At 42.3% G+C, this 18,405-nt stretch overlaps 1 protein-coding gene across 1 annotated transcript in view; it reads right to left on the bottom strand.

The window, feature by feature from the left end:
- The window catches only part of LOC145396350 (uncharacterized), a 172,468-nt gene that overhangs the window by 147,264 nt on the left and 6,799 nt on the right, over nucleotides 1-18,405 (bottom strand). Inside the window, exon 2 of the mRNA XM_080269742.1 lies at nucleotides 8,013-8,177. Within this exon, the coding sequence (XP_080125868.1) occupies nucleotides 8,013-8,177 (165 nt within the window). The remainder of the gene's footprint in view (nucleotides 1-8,012; nucleotides 8,178-18,405) is intronic.

The raw sequence follows: 18,405 nt of genomic DNA, 5'->3' as shown, positions 1-18,405 counted from the left end.
TGGATGAGTTTGGGAAAGTGTGCAAGAAACGGAATCTAAAGGTGAATGTAGGGAAGAGTAAAGTGATGGTCTTTGAGAGAGGTGAAGTCAGTAAATGTACAGCGAGGTTGGATGGTGAGGAATTGGGAAAATGTGAGTACGTTTAAGTACTTGGGTAGTGTGATGAGTAAAGATGGAGGTTTGGAGGGTGAAGTGCTTGAAAGGGTACAGTAGGGAAGAGGGGTTGCTGGTTCTTTGAAAGCAGTGATAAGAAACAGGGAAGTGAGCATGGAAGTGAAAAACTTACTACATGACAGTATTGTGATACAAACTCTAACGTATGGAAGTGAAGCTTGGACATTGTTGGAAAGACACAAGTCAAGAGTGAGAGCAGTGGAAATGAGTTATTTAAGAGAAGCCTGTGGAGTCACATGGAGGGACAGGCTGACGAATGAGGTTATAAGGGAGCGCTGTGGTGTGGATGTGGATGTGACAGGAAGTGTTATGAGGAACACACTGAGGTGGTTTGGCCATGTGGAGAGGATGGAGGGTGAAAGACTGACGAAGAGAGTGTATGTGAGTGAGGTGGAGGGGGGAAGAGGGAGGGGGAGGCTGAGGACGAAATGGAGGGATGGAGTGTAGAGGTATATGAGAGAGGGGGGTGTGAGTTGGAAGCAGGGCAGTGAAATGGCGGGGGACAGGACAACGTGGAGGCGATTTGTTTGTGGCCACCCCAAACGGGATTGAGGCGTCTGGCAATAGATAGATAGATAGCCACCTTTGGCTTTGAAATAAGTATAGAGAAAGTAGGAGGATACAGAAAAGGGTTTGCTGTCAGCTGCCTCAGACAGCTGAGTCTCAGTTAGAAAAAGAAGGTGAGGTTTAGAGGAGGAGAGGTGGTGCTCAACAGAGCGAAAGTTAGAGGAAAGGCAGCGAATGTTGCAGAAATGATGAAGAAGAGAGTCAGACAGTGGTTCCAGGCACCTCGAGTCATCACCGTACAATTACATTCGAGTCGTACATATTTACAATTACATTCTTCAGCCAATCATCTGGGACAACACACTCATATATATAATCATATTCATCAGCTATATGAGAGAGGGGGGTGTGAATTGGGAGCAGGGCAGTGGAATAGCGGGGGACAGGGTGACATGGAGGCGATTTGTTTGTGGCCACCCTGTAAGGGATTAACCCCTCCATGGCTGCCGGCGTCAAAAGACGTTTAGCCGATTAATGGCTGCCGGCATAGTTTGAGCGCGGCCTATAAATAACTGCAAAAATTTTTGGGAAGTGAAAGAACGTTCTGAATGTCTTCACACTGACCTATACTACACTCCCACACACCTCATTAAATAGTTCAGAGTCTGCTGCTGTGATGAGTGGATTTTCGATTTTTTCACTCCTGGCCATGCCTAAACAAGTACAACTACACCCGTTATCTCGACCCAGGCAGAACATATCACCTTTGTCCTCTCTTGCAAAACACACACAACCACCTATTTACGATTATGAAGTAATCCAGGCACATACAAAAAAGACATGATGAGTGAAAAATACATTTTTGTCTTGGTATCTTTACCAATTTGCTCAGGTTTGCTGTAATGGTTTGGATCATTTGATGCAGTGCAACTTGTTGAGAACTGTAAAAACCTTCGGGAAGTGAACGAAAATTTGGGACATGAGACTGACCTTGACTTCACCCTCTAACATATCATCTGTCAGTTCATCACCTGCTGTCATGACGAATGGATGTACGATTTTTTCGCTCGTGGCCATGCCTAAAAACACATAGCTACACCCATTATCTCGACCCAGACAGAAAATACAATCTTTTTCCTCCCTTGCAAAACACACACAATCACCCTGTTTATGAGACAGCAATATATGTTGCGAAAATAACAAGGTAAAATGAGAAAGATGAACGTAAAATGATAGAGAAAGATGAACATGTTATTACGGAAAAAATACGTTTTCCCCCATCTGTAAACGTATTTATTTCTGCTTTTTTTTAATTGTATTTGTAATAATTGGACTTATTCTTAGGTGTGAAACTGCATTACGATTCTATTTTTAGGCATGCTTGTGGTGTGGGAGCTCGAAGTTGCAACTCAACTTCCGTGTTGCTAATCGGATCTGACCCTCCACTTTATTCTCCCGTGCCAGAGTCTAGCCTTGAAGGAAGTGCAGTTTTCTCATTTAGGATCGAAAATTAAACTCTTTCGCTCCCTTTTCCAAGCGTGAGCACAACGATAATGTGAAAAATAACACGAAACTACCATAAACATACTGTACAGTATTTTATATCAAAAAGGTGAAAAAGTATTCATAATATTTTTTTTTTCCAGCCAATCCTAACAGATTATGTACTGAAATCATTCGATATCATCACATCTCTTATATGCACAACATTTCAGCACCATTCACATTGTTTTGGGAGGTAAAAAAAATAACAACACCTGCCCAGTTGCGTTGCGGCAGCGCCCCTGGGCGGCGGATATCGGTTGCCGATACTTCTGCAACTTCCGTGCTCCATTACAATCCACAAAATGCATCTAGGAAGCTGGGATTTGCACTGTTAAGTGCATCTGAACTTTCTCTTCAATATGGCAAGAAAAACAAATCAATCTTCATAACGTCAAAAAATGGCCCTGGCGTCGGCCTGGCGTGCACTGAAAATTCCGGGCCTTCAGCCACGGAGGAGTTAAGGCGTCTGGCAATAGATGGATAGATTTATCAGGTCAGTGATTAACCTCACTCCTGTATCTCCTGAGGTCTTCAAAATTTCAGCAGTCAACCCAGACAAACCTGCTTCCATCCCCACCTGCATCCTGCCCATTACCTCATGCACAGTAGCAGCCTCAATCAAAGGCCAAGGGCCAAACACTGTATCTCCTGGCTTCAAACCTTCCCTGTCCCAGTCAAACTCCTCACTCAACAACTGACTATAATGATCTCGCCATGCATCTTTACTATCCCCACTGTTCACCACTAACCTTCCTTCATCATTCTTCACACACAGCTCACCTATAATATCCCGATTCTCCCTCTTCACCTGATCTGCTACCATAAATATCATATTCTTCTTCTGCACACAAATTAAGTTATCAAGTAAAAGTCGCTGTGGCTCAGACTTCACCCCATATACCTCTCATCTAGCCCTACGCTTGGCAGCCAAGTATTCCTCTTTGTTATCACCCTTCTTCCCTTCCCGGAAAAGCCTTCTTTTCTCCTTAACTGCAGTTTCTACACCCTCATCCCACCAAGTTACTGTATGCCTTGATGGACCTCTTGTCCAACCACATACTGCATCAGTAATTCTCAAGAGGCTGTACTTGGGGGCTCTGTTCTGTTCATTAATGTCTCTGTCAACAGCTCCCTATTCAGCCACCATTCTTCTCACGTCATTACAGAAAGCATCCCATACTACCCCCCCTGGGGGTAGGGGGGTTTGTCAAGAATACTCCCCCAGTATCCCTGCTTGTCGTAAAAGGCGACTAAAAGGGTTGGCGGAGGGTTAGTGCCCCTCCCCGGAAAACAACTAACTAAAAAAACAAACAATAAGCCTCGGACAAGGACTGACCAAACGTTGACGACCAAGGACCGGACAAAGGACATTGCAATTGGAACGTGGAATGTAAGGGGAGCAAATGATGAGGTGTCCAGGTGCTTGAGGATGCGAAAGAAGATGTATGTGGAATAACTGAAACAAAATGGAGAGGAGAAAGTGTGAGAGAATGGGAGTATGGATGGGGTATATGTGCAGTTGTAGGTGAGAATGAGAGGGCAAAGAAAGGAGTATGTATAGTTGTGAGTAAAAGATGGAAGAGGAGCATAAGACAGTATGGATCAGTTGGATCAAGGATTGTGTGGGTAAAGTTGAAAGTTGGAATACAAATGTGGGCGATTGTGTGTGTATATGCGCCAACGCAAGATCGTGCTAGAAGAGTGAGAGAAGAGTTCTGGACAAATGTAGAAGTGTGCATGGAAAAGTTTGGAAGGAATGATAGAGTGTTTTTGATTGGTGATATGAATGGTAAAGTTGGGAATGTGAAGGTGGATGGAATAGTTGGTGAGTGGGGTGTGCCTGCTGAGATAGATGAGAATGGGAGAGCGTTAGTGGACATTTGTGCTGGGAGGGGGTTGGTGATAGCCAATACCCTCTTCAGGCATAAAATGATCCACAGGTACACATGGCGAGTGATGAGAAGGGTGGGTGATGAATTGAGTGAAAGGAAGGCAATGATTGATTATGTGTGTGTGGATGAAAGGATGCGAAGATGTATATTGGATGCAAGAGTTTATAGAGGTTGGGGGAGTGGACTTTCTGACCACTACTTGGTGGTGGCCAGAGTTAAAGTTCAAGTAAGATGGAGGAATAGAAGAAGGGAAAGACGAGAGGAAGGAGTAGTTGCAAGGAGAGTGGAAAGGTTACAAGAGGATGAGAAAAAGGCACAGTATAAGAGAGAAGTGGAGGAACAATTGGGCAAATATGAGTTGGAGCAGATGGGGGACGTGGAAGGTGTGTGTAGAATATTTACAGAAGAAATATGTGCAGCATGTGATGTGGTGTGTGGAAGGAAGAGAAGACGGAGGGGGGTGCAAGGAACAGCGAGGTGGACTGAAGAGGTGAAACGGGCTGTGGCACAAAAGAAGAAAGCATACAATGAATGGATGAGAAATAGGAGCGTGGAAGAAGTTGAGAGGCGGAAGAGAGAGTTATATGCAGAAAGAAAGAGAGAGGTGAAAAGATTAGTAAGAGAGAGTAAGAAGAGAGTGGATGAGGAATTTGGAAGGAATTTGAGTGTAAAGTGGAGGGACTGTAAGAAAATGTTCTGGAAAGAGGTGAAAAGAGTAAGACAGGGTGGAAGTGGAGTTAGCAGGGGAGTGAAAGATAAAAATGGTACCGTAGATTACTAGTGGAGAAGGGAGAAAAAGTGAGCAGATGGAGAGAACACTTTAAGGAATTGTTGAACGTGGAGGATGGAAGTAATGCGAGTATAAGTGGCTGGGGAATGGCTGGAAGAAGGAGGGAGGTGAGAAGACAGGAAGAAATCAGTAGGATAGAAGTTGTGGAAGCAATGAAGAAAGTTAAATCAGGGAAAGCCCCAGGAATTGATGGAGTGTGTGGTGAAATGCTGAAGCATGGGGGAGAGATAGTAGTAGAATGGATGTGGAAGATGTGCAGATTGGCCTGGGAGGAAGGTAGAGTCCCGGAGGATTGGAAGTCAGGTATAATTATTCCCTTGTACAAAGGAAAAGGGGAAAATGAAGTGTGTGGTAATCATAGGGGCATTTGTCTTCTTAGTATAATAGGAAAAGTATATGGTAGGATACTTATTGACAGAGTTAGAGAAAGAACAGAGAAATTAGTTGGAGAAGAACAGGGAGGCTTTAGGAAGGGAAGAGGTTGTGTAGATCAGATATTCATTCTCAGATCTTTAGTGGAAAAGTTTCTAGAGAAGGGAAAGAAGTTGTATGCGGCTTTCATAGATTTGGAGAAAGCATATGACAGGGTGGATAGACTAGGATTGTGGAAAGTGTTAAGAATATATGGAATAGATGGGAAGTTGTTGAATGCTGTGAAGAGTATGTACGATGGTGCGAAGGCTGCAGTGCGTGTGGATGGTGAACTAAGTGAATTTTTCTCTTTGAAAGTTGGGTTGAAACAGGGATGTGTCATGTCTCCATGGTTGTTCAATCTGTACATGGATGGGGTAATAAAAGAGGTACAAGGTAGGGTAGTGGATGCTAGAGTGGCCCTGGTGAGAGAGGATAGTGTTTGGAAACTCCCTGTACTGTTGTTTGCAGATGATACCGTGTTGTTGAGTGAAGACGAAGGGGAGCTGCAAGGCTTGGTGGATGAGTTTGAGAGAGTGTAAGAAACGGAATCTAAAGGTGAATGTAGGGAAGAGTAAAGTGATGGTCTTTGAGAGAGGTGAAGTCAGTGAATGTACAGCGAGGTTGGATGGTGAGGAATTGGAAAATGTGAGTACGTTTAAGTACTTGGGTAGTGTGATGAGTAAGGATGGAGGTTTGGAGGGTGAAGTGCTTGAAAGGGTACAGCAGGAAAGAAAGGTTGCTGGTTCTTTGAAAGCAGTGATAAGAAACAGGGAAGTGAGCATGGAAGTGAAAAAGTTACTACATGACAGTATTGTGATACCAACTCTAACGTACGGAAGTGAAGCTTGGACGTTGTTGGAAGGACACAAGTCAAGAGTGAGAGCCGTGGAAATGAGTTATTTAAGAGGAGCCTGTGGAGTCACATGGAGAGACAGGCTAACGAATGAGGATATAAAGGAGCGTTGTGGTGTTGATGTGGATGTGATAGGAAGCGTTATGAGGAACACACTGAGGTGGTTTGGCCATGTGGAGAGGATGGAGGGTCAAAGACTGACGAAGAGAGTGTATGTGAGTGAGGTGGAGAGGGAAAGAGGGAAGGGGAGGCCGAGGATGAGATGGAGAGATGGGGTGGAGAGGTATATGAGAGAGGGGGGTGTGAGTTGGGAGCAGGGGAGTGAAATGGAGGGGGACAGGGCGACTTGGAGGCGATATGTTTGTGGCCACCCCAAACGGGATTGAGGTGTCTGGCAATAGATAGATAGATAGATAGATATTTTCCTCCTAGGTGCATTAGTCCTCTTTTTCATCACTAGCTCTTTAAGTATCACATCACATATCAATAATTTGTGCTGCTGCACATACTACTCACTTCCTATAACTTTAACATCCCTCACTAACCTCCCATCAACCCTCCTGACCAGGAAATAATCTATCTGACTGCTGTTTCCCCCAGACTCATATGTAATCAACCTACTCTCTCTCTTTTCCTAAAATATGTGTTGCACACAATCATGTTCATTGCCTCCCCAAACTTGGGTATCCTTTCCCCTTCCTCATTCCGTGTACCATATGCACATCCCCCATGTACACTCGCACCAGAAAGTATCGGGGCAGAATTTGTGTTAAATAATATGACACACAGAACAAAGGGAACTGGAAAGTGCGGTTCTGTCCTCCCACAGGCAGGCATCCCAGACGATAATGAATGCTATTTCAAATACCTCTTGTGTCGTACATAACGAGTAGGGAATGGCAGTAATTGTTATAATATATACAGGTATTAATGGGCTGTCACTCCCACATGATTGAACCATTCCAGATGGCATCGGACCCACAGTGCACCGATACTTTCTGGTGCGAATGTACTCCTTCACATCCTTGGGCTGCTTCACCTTCCCTTCATAAAAGTTTGCCTTTTGTTTTAAGGGAATTCTTCACAAAACATGTATGAGAAGTGTTATGGTATGTGGTGTATTATGGCTCTACATCCTCTCCACAGCACTATACAGTGACTAGCACAGTATTCTAATGTTAATCTCTTTCTGTAACTCAATGACAGAATAAGACAACAGTACTGTTCATCATGCTTTCCACAGCACATCTTGCCTAGCGCCATCCTTGGTGTTAATCTCGTCACAACTCAATGGAAGAATATGACAATAATACAGCTCTACAACCTTTTCATAACACTCCATAGCTCCATATTCTAGTGCTTATTTTGTTACAGACAAGCAATCACGATGCAGAGATAGCAATTTTATCCTGAGTTAATAGTCTCAGGTTCTTATGACTCAATAAGGCATTACCTGCAACAGAATACAATGTACTAAACTTTTCCCAACCATGAAAGGGATAGTGGTATCAGTATTAATACCATCAGCTCTTATGACTCACTTTAAACTGAATGAAATAATCTGGTATTTGTGATAAGAGAAAACGAGTTGTTCCAACCATGAGTGAGCCAACTTGTTAGTGCCAATGACAGTTTTTTTGTTTATTCTCACTACAGTATCTCTAAATGATCAGATTCAGCTTAGGAGATATTTAGAACTGGAAGGGTTACATAAAGCCTTAATTAACTTGTGTCCCACAAAAGACATCCCCTATGCAGAATGAAATTGTCTGGTGTTAGTAGGAATAAAAATTTTAAGTAAACTGACTGATAGAGGTAAGTGAACACAACAGCATACCTGAACCTTTAGGAAGATGGAGATGCTGGTAAGGAGGTTGAGGATGGTTGACGTGGCTCCCAGTATGTCAAAGGTATCCTCCAGATACAGCATCCTTGTCTCCCGTGCCCCACACAGTCGACACAACTCACTCACCACCACTACTCTTTCCTCCTCAGCTCCATCCTGTTGGGTATAATATATAACTAAGTTGTCATTATATGTTGGTAATATGTTGAAATATCACAAATTTCTCCCTGGTATTGGTGCTGTAAATTCGGGGAAATTAGGAAATCCATTTTATTAACTGGAAATTTTTCTGTAACATACTGTGGACTTAGCAGTTAAAAAGAACATAAAAAGGATTACATATAACAAATGTGGACTTAACAGCCAAAAAAAAAGCAACATATAAGCTAACAAACTTGGACTTAACAGCCAAAAAGATTATCAAAAACTTAACACTTGTATAGCCGTGGCTCAGTGGGTTAAAGCGCTCCGCTCTGACCATAGGGTCGGAGGATCGAATCCACCCAAGGGTCATTGGTAGACATCAGGAAGGGCATCCGGTCATAAAATGCTACATGCTCTAAACCAAAGTCCTCTACCCAGGGGCAACACCTTAGCCCTTATCCAAAAAAGGGGTCTATCTATCTATCTATATATCTAGGCTGCTTCCCCCAAGGAAAGGGAGGTAGACAAGACAGGACGACACACTCCCCATTTACTCATCCATTCAACACATTCATTCGCATCTTAGCCCCAAAGGGGAGAACGGACAGATCCTCACCGCACCACACCGCACAAGGGTCAACTGCGCAATGCAATCAGTGACATCTGCAGCAGGGCCCAACAGCAGAACTGGTTTACCCCTGCCACATCATGACAGACCCATCCCCTTACCCACCTGACCTGACTAGCTGATCAGACCAAATGCGGGAGAATATCCCCTCAGGGCTGCGTCATCACTTATTCATTCACAATTTCTCTCCATTTATTTCTGTCACGCACAGCCACACTTCCTTGTTCAACAGACATCCCTCTCGCATCCAACGCTCTCTTCACACTGTCCATCCATCCTATTCGTGGTCTTCCTCTCAGCCTTACACCTCTCACATCAGATCTAGTTATCTTTTTCACCAATCGCTCATTATCTATTCTCTCCATATGCCCAAACCATCGCAACACCCTCTGCTCAACTCTACCAGCCATCTCCCGAACAACTCCAGCTCTCCTTCGCACTTCATCATTTCGCACCCGATCCATACGCGTCACTCCACACATACTCCTCAGACACCTCATCTCCATTACATTCAATCTTTTCCTCTCTGCTACACCCATATTCCATGTTTCAGCCCCATATAACACAGTCGGTACCACAACACCCTCATACAGCCTTCTCTTTACATCCATTCTAAGCGAACAACATTTAAACACTTTTTTCATTCCTCCCAGCACCTTTCCTACTTCATTTATTCTAAACTTCACTTCTGCATCTATTCTTCCATCCACAGCAACATGTGACCCTAGATATTTAAAACAATCTACCTCCTCAAGCAACTCACCATTCAAAACTATATTCATCCCCCTACCATCTATCAACCTCGTACACTTCATCACTTTACTCTTATTCTCATTTACTTTCAATTTCCTCCTTTCACACACCCTTCCAAACTCCTCTACCAACTGTCTCAATCTCTCCTCTGAATCAGCCACCAGTGCAGTATCATCTGCAAACAGCAGCTGCTTCAGATTCCACTCTCCACCATCAACATTCACCAGACTCAGACCTCCACCTAAAACTCTTGCATTCACCTCCCTTACAACACCATCCATGTAAATATTAAACAACCAAGGCGACATCACACATCCCTGTCGCAGCCCCACTCTTACGGGAAACCAATCACTCACAGCATTTCCCACTCTTACACACACTCTACTATTTACATAAAAACTTTTCATCCCTTTTAGTAACCTACCATCAAGTCCATACAATCTTAAAACAGTCCACAAAGCCTCCCTATCAATTCTATCATACGCTTTCTCTAAATCCATAAATGCCCAAAACACATCCTTGCCTTTCACTAAATACTTTTCACACACTTGTCTCACAGCAAACACCTGATCAACGCATCCCCTCCCTCTCCTAAAGCCACACTGCTCATCACCAATCACTCCCGCTGTACCCTCTCTAACTCTCATAATTAACACTCTACCATACACCTTACCTACAACACTCAACAGACTTATACCCCTAAAGCTAGTACATTCATACTTATCACCCTTGCCTTTAAACAACGGGACCACACAAGCACTTGCCCAGTCAATTGGCACCATACCTTTCTCAAAGCACACATTCAACAATCTTACTAACCAGTCAACAATAGTCACTCCACCACAAAACACACACAATCAGGCATTCCACAGCACACCAGTTAAAAAAGGGGTACCTGGTGTAAAACTCACTTTAACACAAAACAAGGGGCTTCTATACTACACTAAAGTCCAAACTCTGATCAGTTTGAAAAGCTTTCTTATACCTACCTATTTCTTAGTGGTTCATTTTACTTATGATTGGTACACCCTAATATTTTTTGTATGATATATATAGTTTTCATCAATAACACACAAAATAATACAGCTAACATATCACAGACAAAAAGAAATTGGTAAGGAAGAGGTGCAACTGAGTCTCGTTAACATGATGAGAAAATGACTGTTGTTGTTAAATGCTGTCTGATGATGTAGTTTTCATTTTAATAAGGTCACCTCCAAATAATGTTAGTTAACTCAGTAATAATATTTAGTAGCTGGTGTAGGGATTTACAAAAGCTATCTTTAACTCCTTCAGTCTGAAAGGCCTCTCCTAAGCTGAACAAACTTCTGGATATGGAAAAGTAAATATGCACAGCAAATAAATAAAATGAACCAAGGCCAAAAACTTTAATTTTCTTTAATCAAGTCTTTGAATCCAGTGCTATAAAGCCAATTTTCACCAAGCCTCCATCAGACACTATTTTTCATTTTAAAGTAGATATCGCCTATGGGGGGAAGGGATCATCAGTATCCCCAAGGGCTGCCACTTGCTATGGTTTGTGCGTAAAACTGGTGAGGTTGGATAGTTCTATCTATCTATCTATCTATTGCCAGACGCCTCAATCCAGTTTGGGGTGGCCACAAACAAATCACCTCCACGTCGCCCTGTCCCCCGCCATTTCACTGCCCTGCTCCCAACTCACACCCCGATCTCTCATATACCTCTCCATCACATCCCTCCATCTCATCCTCGGCCTCCCCCTCCCTTGTCCCCCCTCCACCTCACTCACATACACTCTCTTTGTCAGTCTTTCACCCTCCATCCTCTCCACATGGCCAAACCACCTCAGTGTGTTCCTCATAATGCTTCCTATCATATCCACATCCACACCACAATGCTCCTTTATATCCTCATTGATCAGCCTGTCTCTCCATGTGACTCCACAGGCTCCTCTTAAATAACTCATTTCCACTGCTCTCACTCTTGACTTGTGTCCTTCCAACAACGTCCAAGCTTCACTTCCATATGTTAGAGTTGGTATCACAATACTGTCATGTAGTAACTTTTTCACTTCCATGCTCACTTCCCTGTTTCTTATCACTGCTTTCAAAGAACCAGCAACCTTTCTTCCCTGCTGTACCCTTTCAAGCACTTCACCCTCCAAACCTCCATCCTTACTCATCACACTACCCAAGTACTTAAACGTACTCACATTTTCCAACTCCTCACCATCCAACCTCGCTGTACATTCACTGACTTCACCTCTCTCAAAGACCATCACTTTACTCTTCCCTACATTCACCTTTAGATTCCGTTTCTTACACACTCTCCCAAACTCATCCACCAAGCCTTGCAGCTCCCCTTTGTCTGTGGTAGATATACTGTAAGGAAAGACCTGTACAAAAGGCACCTGGTGGTGGGGGGTCCAATTTAGTGATCAAGTGTCTGTTGTTAGATAATACCACTGTTAATTTTCTTAACAATCATTTGTATGACAAGACAGTGTGGTGCAGGGTGATCATTCAATGCCATAAGCTACTAGTAGGTACTATTTATAGGCCACCAGCATTTTGATCTGTGCAATCTCATGAGATTAAGTGTTGATTACAACAAAGCATTCTGATGTTTAATCTGTGGAGATTTTAATTCTGGTGAAACAGAATGGGACAATAATGTAGTGTCTAGTGAAGGTCATCTTGTGTCTGATGCCCAAAAATTCCTTGACATTGTAAATGACTGTTTCTTCTATCTATCTACCTATCCATTGCCAGACACCGTAATCCCATAAGAGGTGGCAGTTTGACTTTGAGTTATTTGTTTTACGGAGAGGGGCACTAACCCTCCACCAACCCACTTGTTGACACGTAGGGAGCACGTATGGTTTGGTTATATGGTTACCACCCAGCGTTGTAAATGGTTTCCTGGCTTACAGGAAGCCATTTGGCTTGTCACTCAATGTAAAGCCACCTGTAAAGGAAAGAAAAGCAATAAGTGACAGGAAAGATGGAAAACATAGGAAGAGAGGAGGACAGACACAGAAAAAGAATGATAAAGGCTAAGGAAGAAGTAGGCAGCACTACATCAAGTGAGTGGATGATGGTCGCCACCAACTACTGTTTCTTACATCATCATATTTTTGAACTCACTCATAACATATATGAAAATTCAACTAGACTTGATCTTGTATTTTCTAGGAATCGCACTGACATTTAAAATATGAAATTTTGTAATAGAAGGCACTGTTGATGAGCTAGATGAGCATGATACTTTCAAGTTCAGTTTCTTCAGGGGCAACTATGATGTGATAAGAAAGCAACTGTCAAGAGCGAACTGGCTAGGAAAGTTCAGAAGATAATCAGCAGATGAGATGAATGAGATATTGGTAAATATTCTGATAGTGTTATATGAAACGTTTGTCCCAAAGATTAAATGCAATATGTGGAAACCCAAACCAAAGTGGATGACCAGTAAGGTCAGAAAACAAATAAATAAGTGCAAAGGAAAAGGTTTATAGGAAACTTAAGGCTAGGAAAACTCCACTCAGAGCCCAGCAGTACAGAAGAGAGAGAAACCTAATTAAAACCTACAGGTAGCTAGTTAAAGAGACTAAGAAAGCATTCTGTAAGAAACTACAGTATGCAGTGCTATCCAGGAAAATCCTAAACACTTCTGGGGTTACATAAGGAGTTCAATGATGCTGAAGGAAAAAAATACTGTGGAAAAAAAAAAAAAAAAAAAAAAGGCGAGTCAAATGACAGCATATGACCTTGAAACAGCTAAAGAGTTCAATAAGGCTTTCCAGAGTGTATATGTTACTGAATTAGAGTAAGACCTACCCACATTCGACTTATCTTTTAGAGGACTGGAGCTTGATTACAAAGACATAATCACTGACTATGTAGAAGAATTACTGAGTGAAGTACATATATGTACGTAAGTCTATGGGACCTGATGGAATTCATCCAAAGTTACTAAAGGAATGCCACAAAAAACTTGCTCTTCCAGTTTCTCTGCCCTTCAGACAGTCTTTAAACTCAGGAATTGTACCATTTCACTGGAAACTGGCCAAAGTAAGTCCCATCTGTAAGAAAGGTAGTGAACTGGCACCTCTGATTACAGACCTGTCATTAACATGTGTCTTATGTAAGCTTTGCGAAAAATTGACACGGAATAAGTTAGCAAAACATTTTGAAGAGAATGTTCTGCTTAATGATGAGCAACATGGGTTTTGACAGAACAGGAGCGCCTTAACCAATCTACTGGTGTACATGGAGTACTGGTACTTGACATCTGCTGTGGATGAACAGGTTCCAGTGAATGTAAATTATTTGGACTGTCAAAAAGCCTCTGACTCAGTGACCGATCATAGACGTATACTCAAGACCTATGGAGTTAAAGGTAAAATTTTAAATTGGACAAAAGGGTTCCTAATGAACCAAGACCAAATGGTGGAAATTTGCAGAGTTCAGTCAGTGAAGATAGAAGTTACACCAGGAGTGCCACAGGGATTGGTGCTGGGGCCAGTGTTATTCTCGGTTTACATTAATGACCTAGTTAATGAATGAGAATATCCAGCCCTTCTCTTTGCAGACAATGCCAAGATTTATAACAGAACAGACAGCATGGATGATGTACAAGCTATGCTGAGAGACTTGAATTATCCAGAAAATTTGAGTAGGAAGTGGTTGTTAAAATTTAGTGCAAAAGAAATGTACCACAGTCCACATAGACCAGGAAATCCTGGTTTCGTCTATGAAATACAGTAAATGGAATGGAACTGAAAACATCAGAAGTGAAAAAGCTCTAGGCATGGCTACCTGTGTCTTCAGACCTAAAATCAGCTCAGCATATTGCTGACGTGGCAAGTAAAGGAAACAGAATGGTTGGTCCAATAAGAAAGAGCTTTTTGTACATGGATGTTGGCATGTGTAAATCACTGTAGCTAGCTACTGTTTGTTAGTAGGATCCCACTTGGAATATGTGGTACAAAGCTGGTCCCCATATTACAGGAAAGACATACTGGAACTAGAAAAAGTACAGAGAAGGATGACAAAGCTTATACCAGAGTTCAGAGACCTGGAATAAGTATAGCGATGTGAAAGACTTGGGTTAACAACTCTAGAGAAGAGAAGGTGCATGCCAAGGAGATCTAATTAAAACTTACAAAATCCTTAACGGGATGGAGAATGTTGACAAGGAGTCTTCTTTGAGCATTGTGTAGACAGCAAAAGAAACAATAAATGCAAACTGAAGAAGAGTGGTCATTAGAGAACACTGGTTCGAGCTGAATCGTTCTGTGTGAGAGTTGTGAATGACTGGAAAGCATTACTTTAGAATGTAGTTCATGCTCCTTTGATAAGTTGTTTCAAAAACAGATTAAATAAATGTTCTTGATCAGAATCAAATTAATTATTTTTCCCCTTCAGAGATTTTCCTACTGTAATTGATGCCTTATGCAGTACTGTATGCTCTTACTGTATGATTTAGTCACAGATAAATATGATAGTCTATAGTAAGGTAGCAGAGAGGGTACAAAATGGTGTACTGATAACTGTAAAAACAAAACAAATTCACACTCAAGAATGAACAAGAAATGGGACCCCTACAAGTCTCTTAACCTGCCATGCATTTGAAATAGGTAAGCTTGAAATAGGTGAGGTAGTAATCTAAATTCTGAGGAACACGTGGCAGAGAGCGCAAAGAATGCTAATAGGATGGTGGGACTTATAAGGAGAATTTTTAGTACTTTAGATGAAGCACGGTTTAAGCCATTACATATGGTATTAGTGAAACCACATCTGGAATACGCAAACCAGATTTGGTGCCCATTAAATATAAAAGACATTGAAATGATCCATGTGGTGGTGACCAGCATCCACTAACTTGATGTAGTGTTACCTACTTCTTCCTTCACCTTTATCACACTTTTTCTGTGTCTCCCCTCCGCTCTTCTATTTCTCCCATCTTCTCTGTCACTTTTTATTCCTCTTCTCTCCTTTTGCAGGTGGCTTTACACTGAATGACAAGCCTAATAGTTTCCTGTAAACCAGGACACCTTTTAAAATGCTGGGTGGTAACCATATAACCATCACACACATGTTCCCTACATGTCAACAAGTGGGTTGGCAGAGGATTATTGCCTCTCCCAGTAAAACCATTACCCAAAAGACAAATGGGCATCCTTTATGGAATTAAGGCATCTGGTTATAGATACAGGCAGCCCTCCACATTTGCAGGGGTTAGGGGACACAAACCCCCACGAATGTGGATTTTCAGCGAATGTTTGGTGCACCTTCCCATAAATGCCTCTACAGCCGCAAATCACCCCCTGTGAGCAAGTGTGCACAATGCTTACCGCACCTAATAAACCATATCTGGGACCCGAAAGCAGCATAAAATATCACCAATAGCTACATATTTACCCCAGCTTTTTACAACCATACCCATTAAATTCAATCTTGGCTCCACAGAAAGGCAATTCACAAATCTGTAAAACCCGCGAAAGCTGATTCCGCGAATGTGGAGGATTGCCTGTAGACAGACAGACATAGAAATAACAGAAAGTGTGCAGCAACGGGCCAAATGAATTTGTTCCAACACTATAAGATCTATCGTATGCAGGGTTGGCACCAAAGTGGGTGGTCCGGTTTTCCCCACCTGGGCTTTTCCAACAAAACCCACTTAAAAAAAAAAATTACCCACTTTACTGTTTTTTTTTTAATTCAAAATACAGTAAAACCTTGATATAATAGACTTCAATGGACTGGAATTTGCTTTTATCGGACTTGACGAGCTACAGGACTAAATTCCTATATGTCGGAAAAAGTTCGATAAAGCCAGAAGCAGTCTGGACTGCCTGACCACTCCAGCTATGTTCACCACAATAAGGCAGATAAAAGACATGTTTTTAAGGTAAATAAAAGACATGTTTATCAGTGGACAGTACAGTATTATTATATATATTATACGGTACCATTTGATTAATGTAGTGAAGTTACTCGTATAACACAGTACAGTACTGCAAGGGTACCGTAGTCAAAACAGTTTAAAAACCATTCATGCTATCCGAACTAATGTCTGATATATCAGAAAATGTCTGGATTAGCAGGGGGAAGTCCGGATGTCGCTTTTATTGGAATTTTGCATTTTTCGGAATGGTTTGGGCCCCAATTAGTCCATTATAGTGAGTGTGCATGGAAAAGTTTGGAAGGAATGAGAGAGTGTTTTTGATCGGTGATATGAATGGTAAAGTAGGGAATGTGAAGGTGGATGGAATAGTTGGTGAGTGGGGTGTGCCTGCTGAGATAGATGAGAATGCCAATGCGTTAGTGGACATTTGTGCTGGGAGGGGGTTGGTGATAGCCAATACCCTCTTCAGGCATAAAATGATCCACAGGTATACATGGCGAGTGATGAGAAGGGTGGGTGGTGAACTGAATGAAAGGAAGGCAATGATTGATTATGTGTGTGGATGAAAGAATGCGAAGATGTATAATGGATGCAAGAGCTTATAGAGGCTGGGGGAGTGGACTTTCTGACCACTACTTGGTGGTGGCCAGAATTAGAATCAAAGTAAGATGGAGGAATAGAAGAAGGGAAAGACGAGAGGAAGGAGTACTGTAGTTGCAAGGAGAGTGGAAAGGTTACAAGAGGATGAGAAAAAGGCAGAATATAAGAGAGAAGTGGAGGAACGATTGGGCAAATATGAAATGGAGCAGATGAGGGACGTGGAAGGTGTGTGCAGGATATTTACAGAAGAAATATGTCCAGCATGTGATGTGCTGTGTGGGAGGAAGAGAAGACGAAGGGAGGTGCAAGGAACAGCGTGGTGGACTGAAGAGGTGAGACAGGCTGTGGCACAAAACAAAGCATACAATGAATGGATGAATAATAGGGGCGTGGAAGAAGTTGAGAGGTGGAAGAGAGAGTTATATCCAGAAAGAAAGAGAGAGGTGAAAAGATTAGTAAGAGAGAGTAAAAAGAGAATGGATGAGGAATTTGGAAGGAATTTGAGTGTAAAGTGGAGGGACTGTAAGAAAATGTTCTGGAAAGAGGTGCAGAGAGTAAGACAGGGTGGAAGTGAGGTTAGCAGGGGAGTGAAAGATAAAAATGGTACCGTAGATTACTAGTGGAGAAGGGAGAAAAAGTGAGCAGATGGAGAGAACACTTTAAGGAATTGTTGAACATACAGGATGGAAGTAATGCGAGTATAAGTGGCTGGGGAATGGCTGGGAGAAGGAGGGAGGTGAGAAGACAGGAAGAAATCAATTGGATAGAAGTTGTGGAAGCAATGAAGAAAGTTAAATTGAGGAAAGCCCCAGGAATTGATGGAGTGTGTGGTGAAATGCTGAAGCATGGGGGAGAGATAGTAGTAGAATGGGTGTGGAAGATGTGCAGATTGGCCTGGGAGGAATGTAGAGTCCCGGAGGATTGGAAGTAAGGTATAATTATTCCCTTGTACAAAGGAAAAGGGGAAAAAGAAGTGTGTGGTAATCATAGGAGCATTTGTCTTCTTAGTATAACAGGAAAAGTGTATGGCAGGATACTTATTGACAGAGTTAGAGAAAGAACAGAGGAATTAGTTGGAGAAGAACAGGAAGGCTTTAGGAAGGGAAGAGGTTGTGTAGATCAGATATTCATTCTTAGATCTTTAGTGGAAAAGTTTCTAGGGAAGGGAAAGAAGCTGTATGCTGCTTTCATGGATTTGGAGAAAGCATATGACAGGGTGGATAGACAAGGATTGTGGAAAGTATTAAGAATATATGGAGTAGATGGGAAGTTGTTGAATGCTGTGAAGAGTATGTATGATGGTGCTAAGGCTGCAGTGCGTGTGGATGGTGAACTAAGTGAATTTTTCTCTTTGAAGGTTGGGTTGAA

Source organism: Coenobita brevimanus, chromosome 37, assembly GCF_032717465.1.
Source record: "Coenobita brevimanus isolate Jiangsu-jjx chromosome 37, ASM3271746v2, whole genome shotgun sequence".
In the NCBI taxonomy this organism is placed as follows: Eukaryota; Metazoa; Arthropoda; class Malacostraca; order Decapoda; family Coenobitidae; genus Coenobita; species Coenobita brevimanus.
This window is presented reverse-complemented; position numbering and strand designations above follow the sequence as displayed.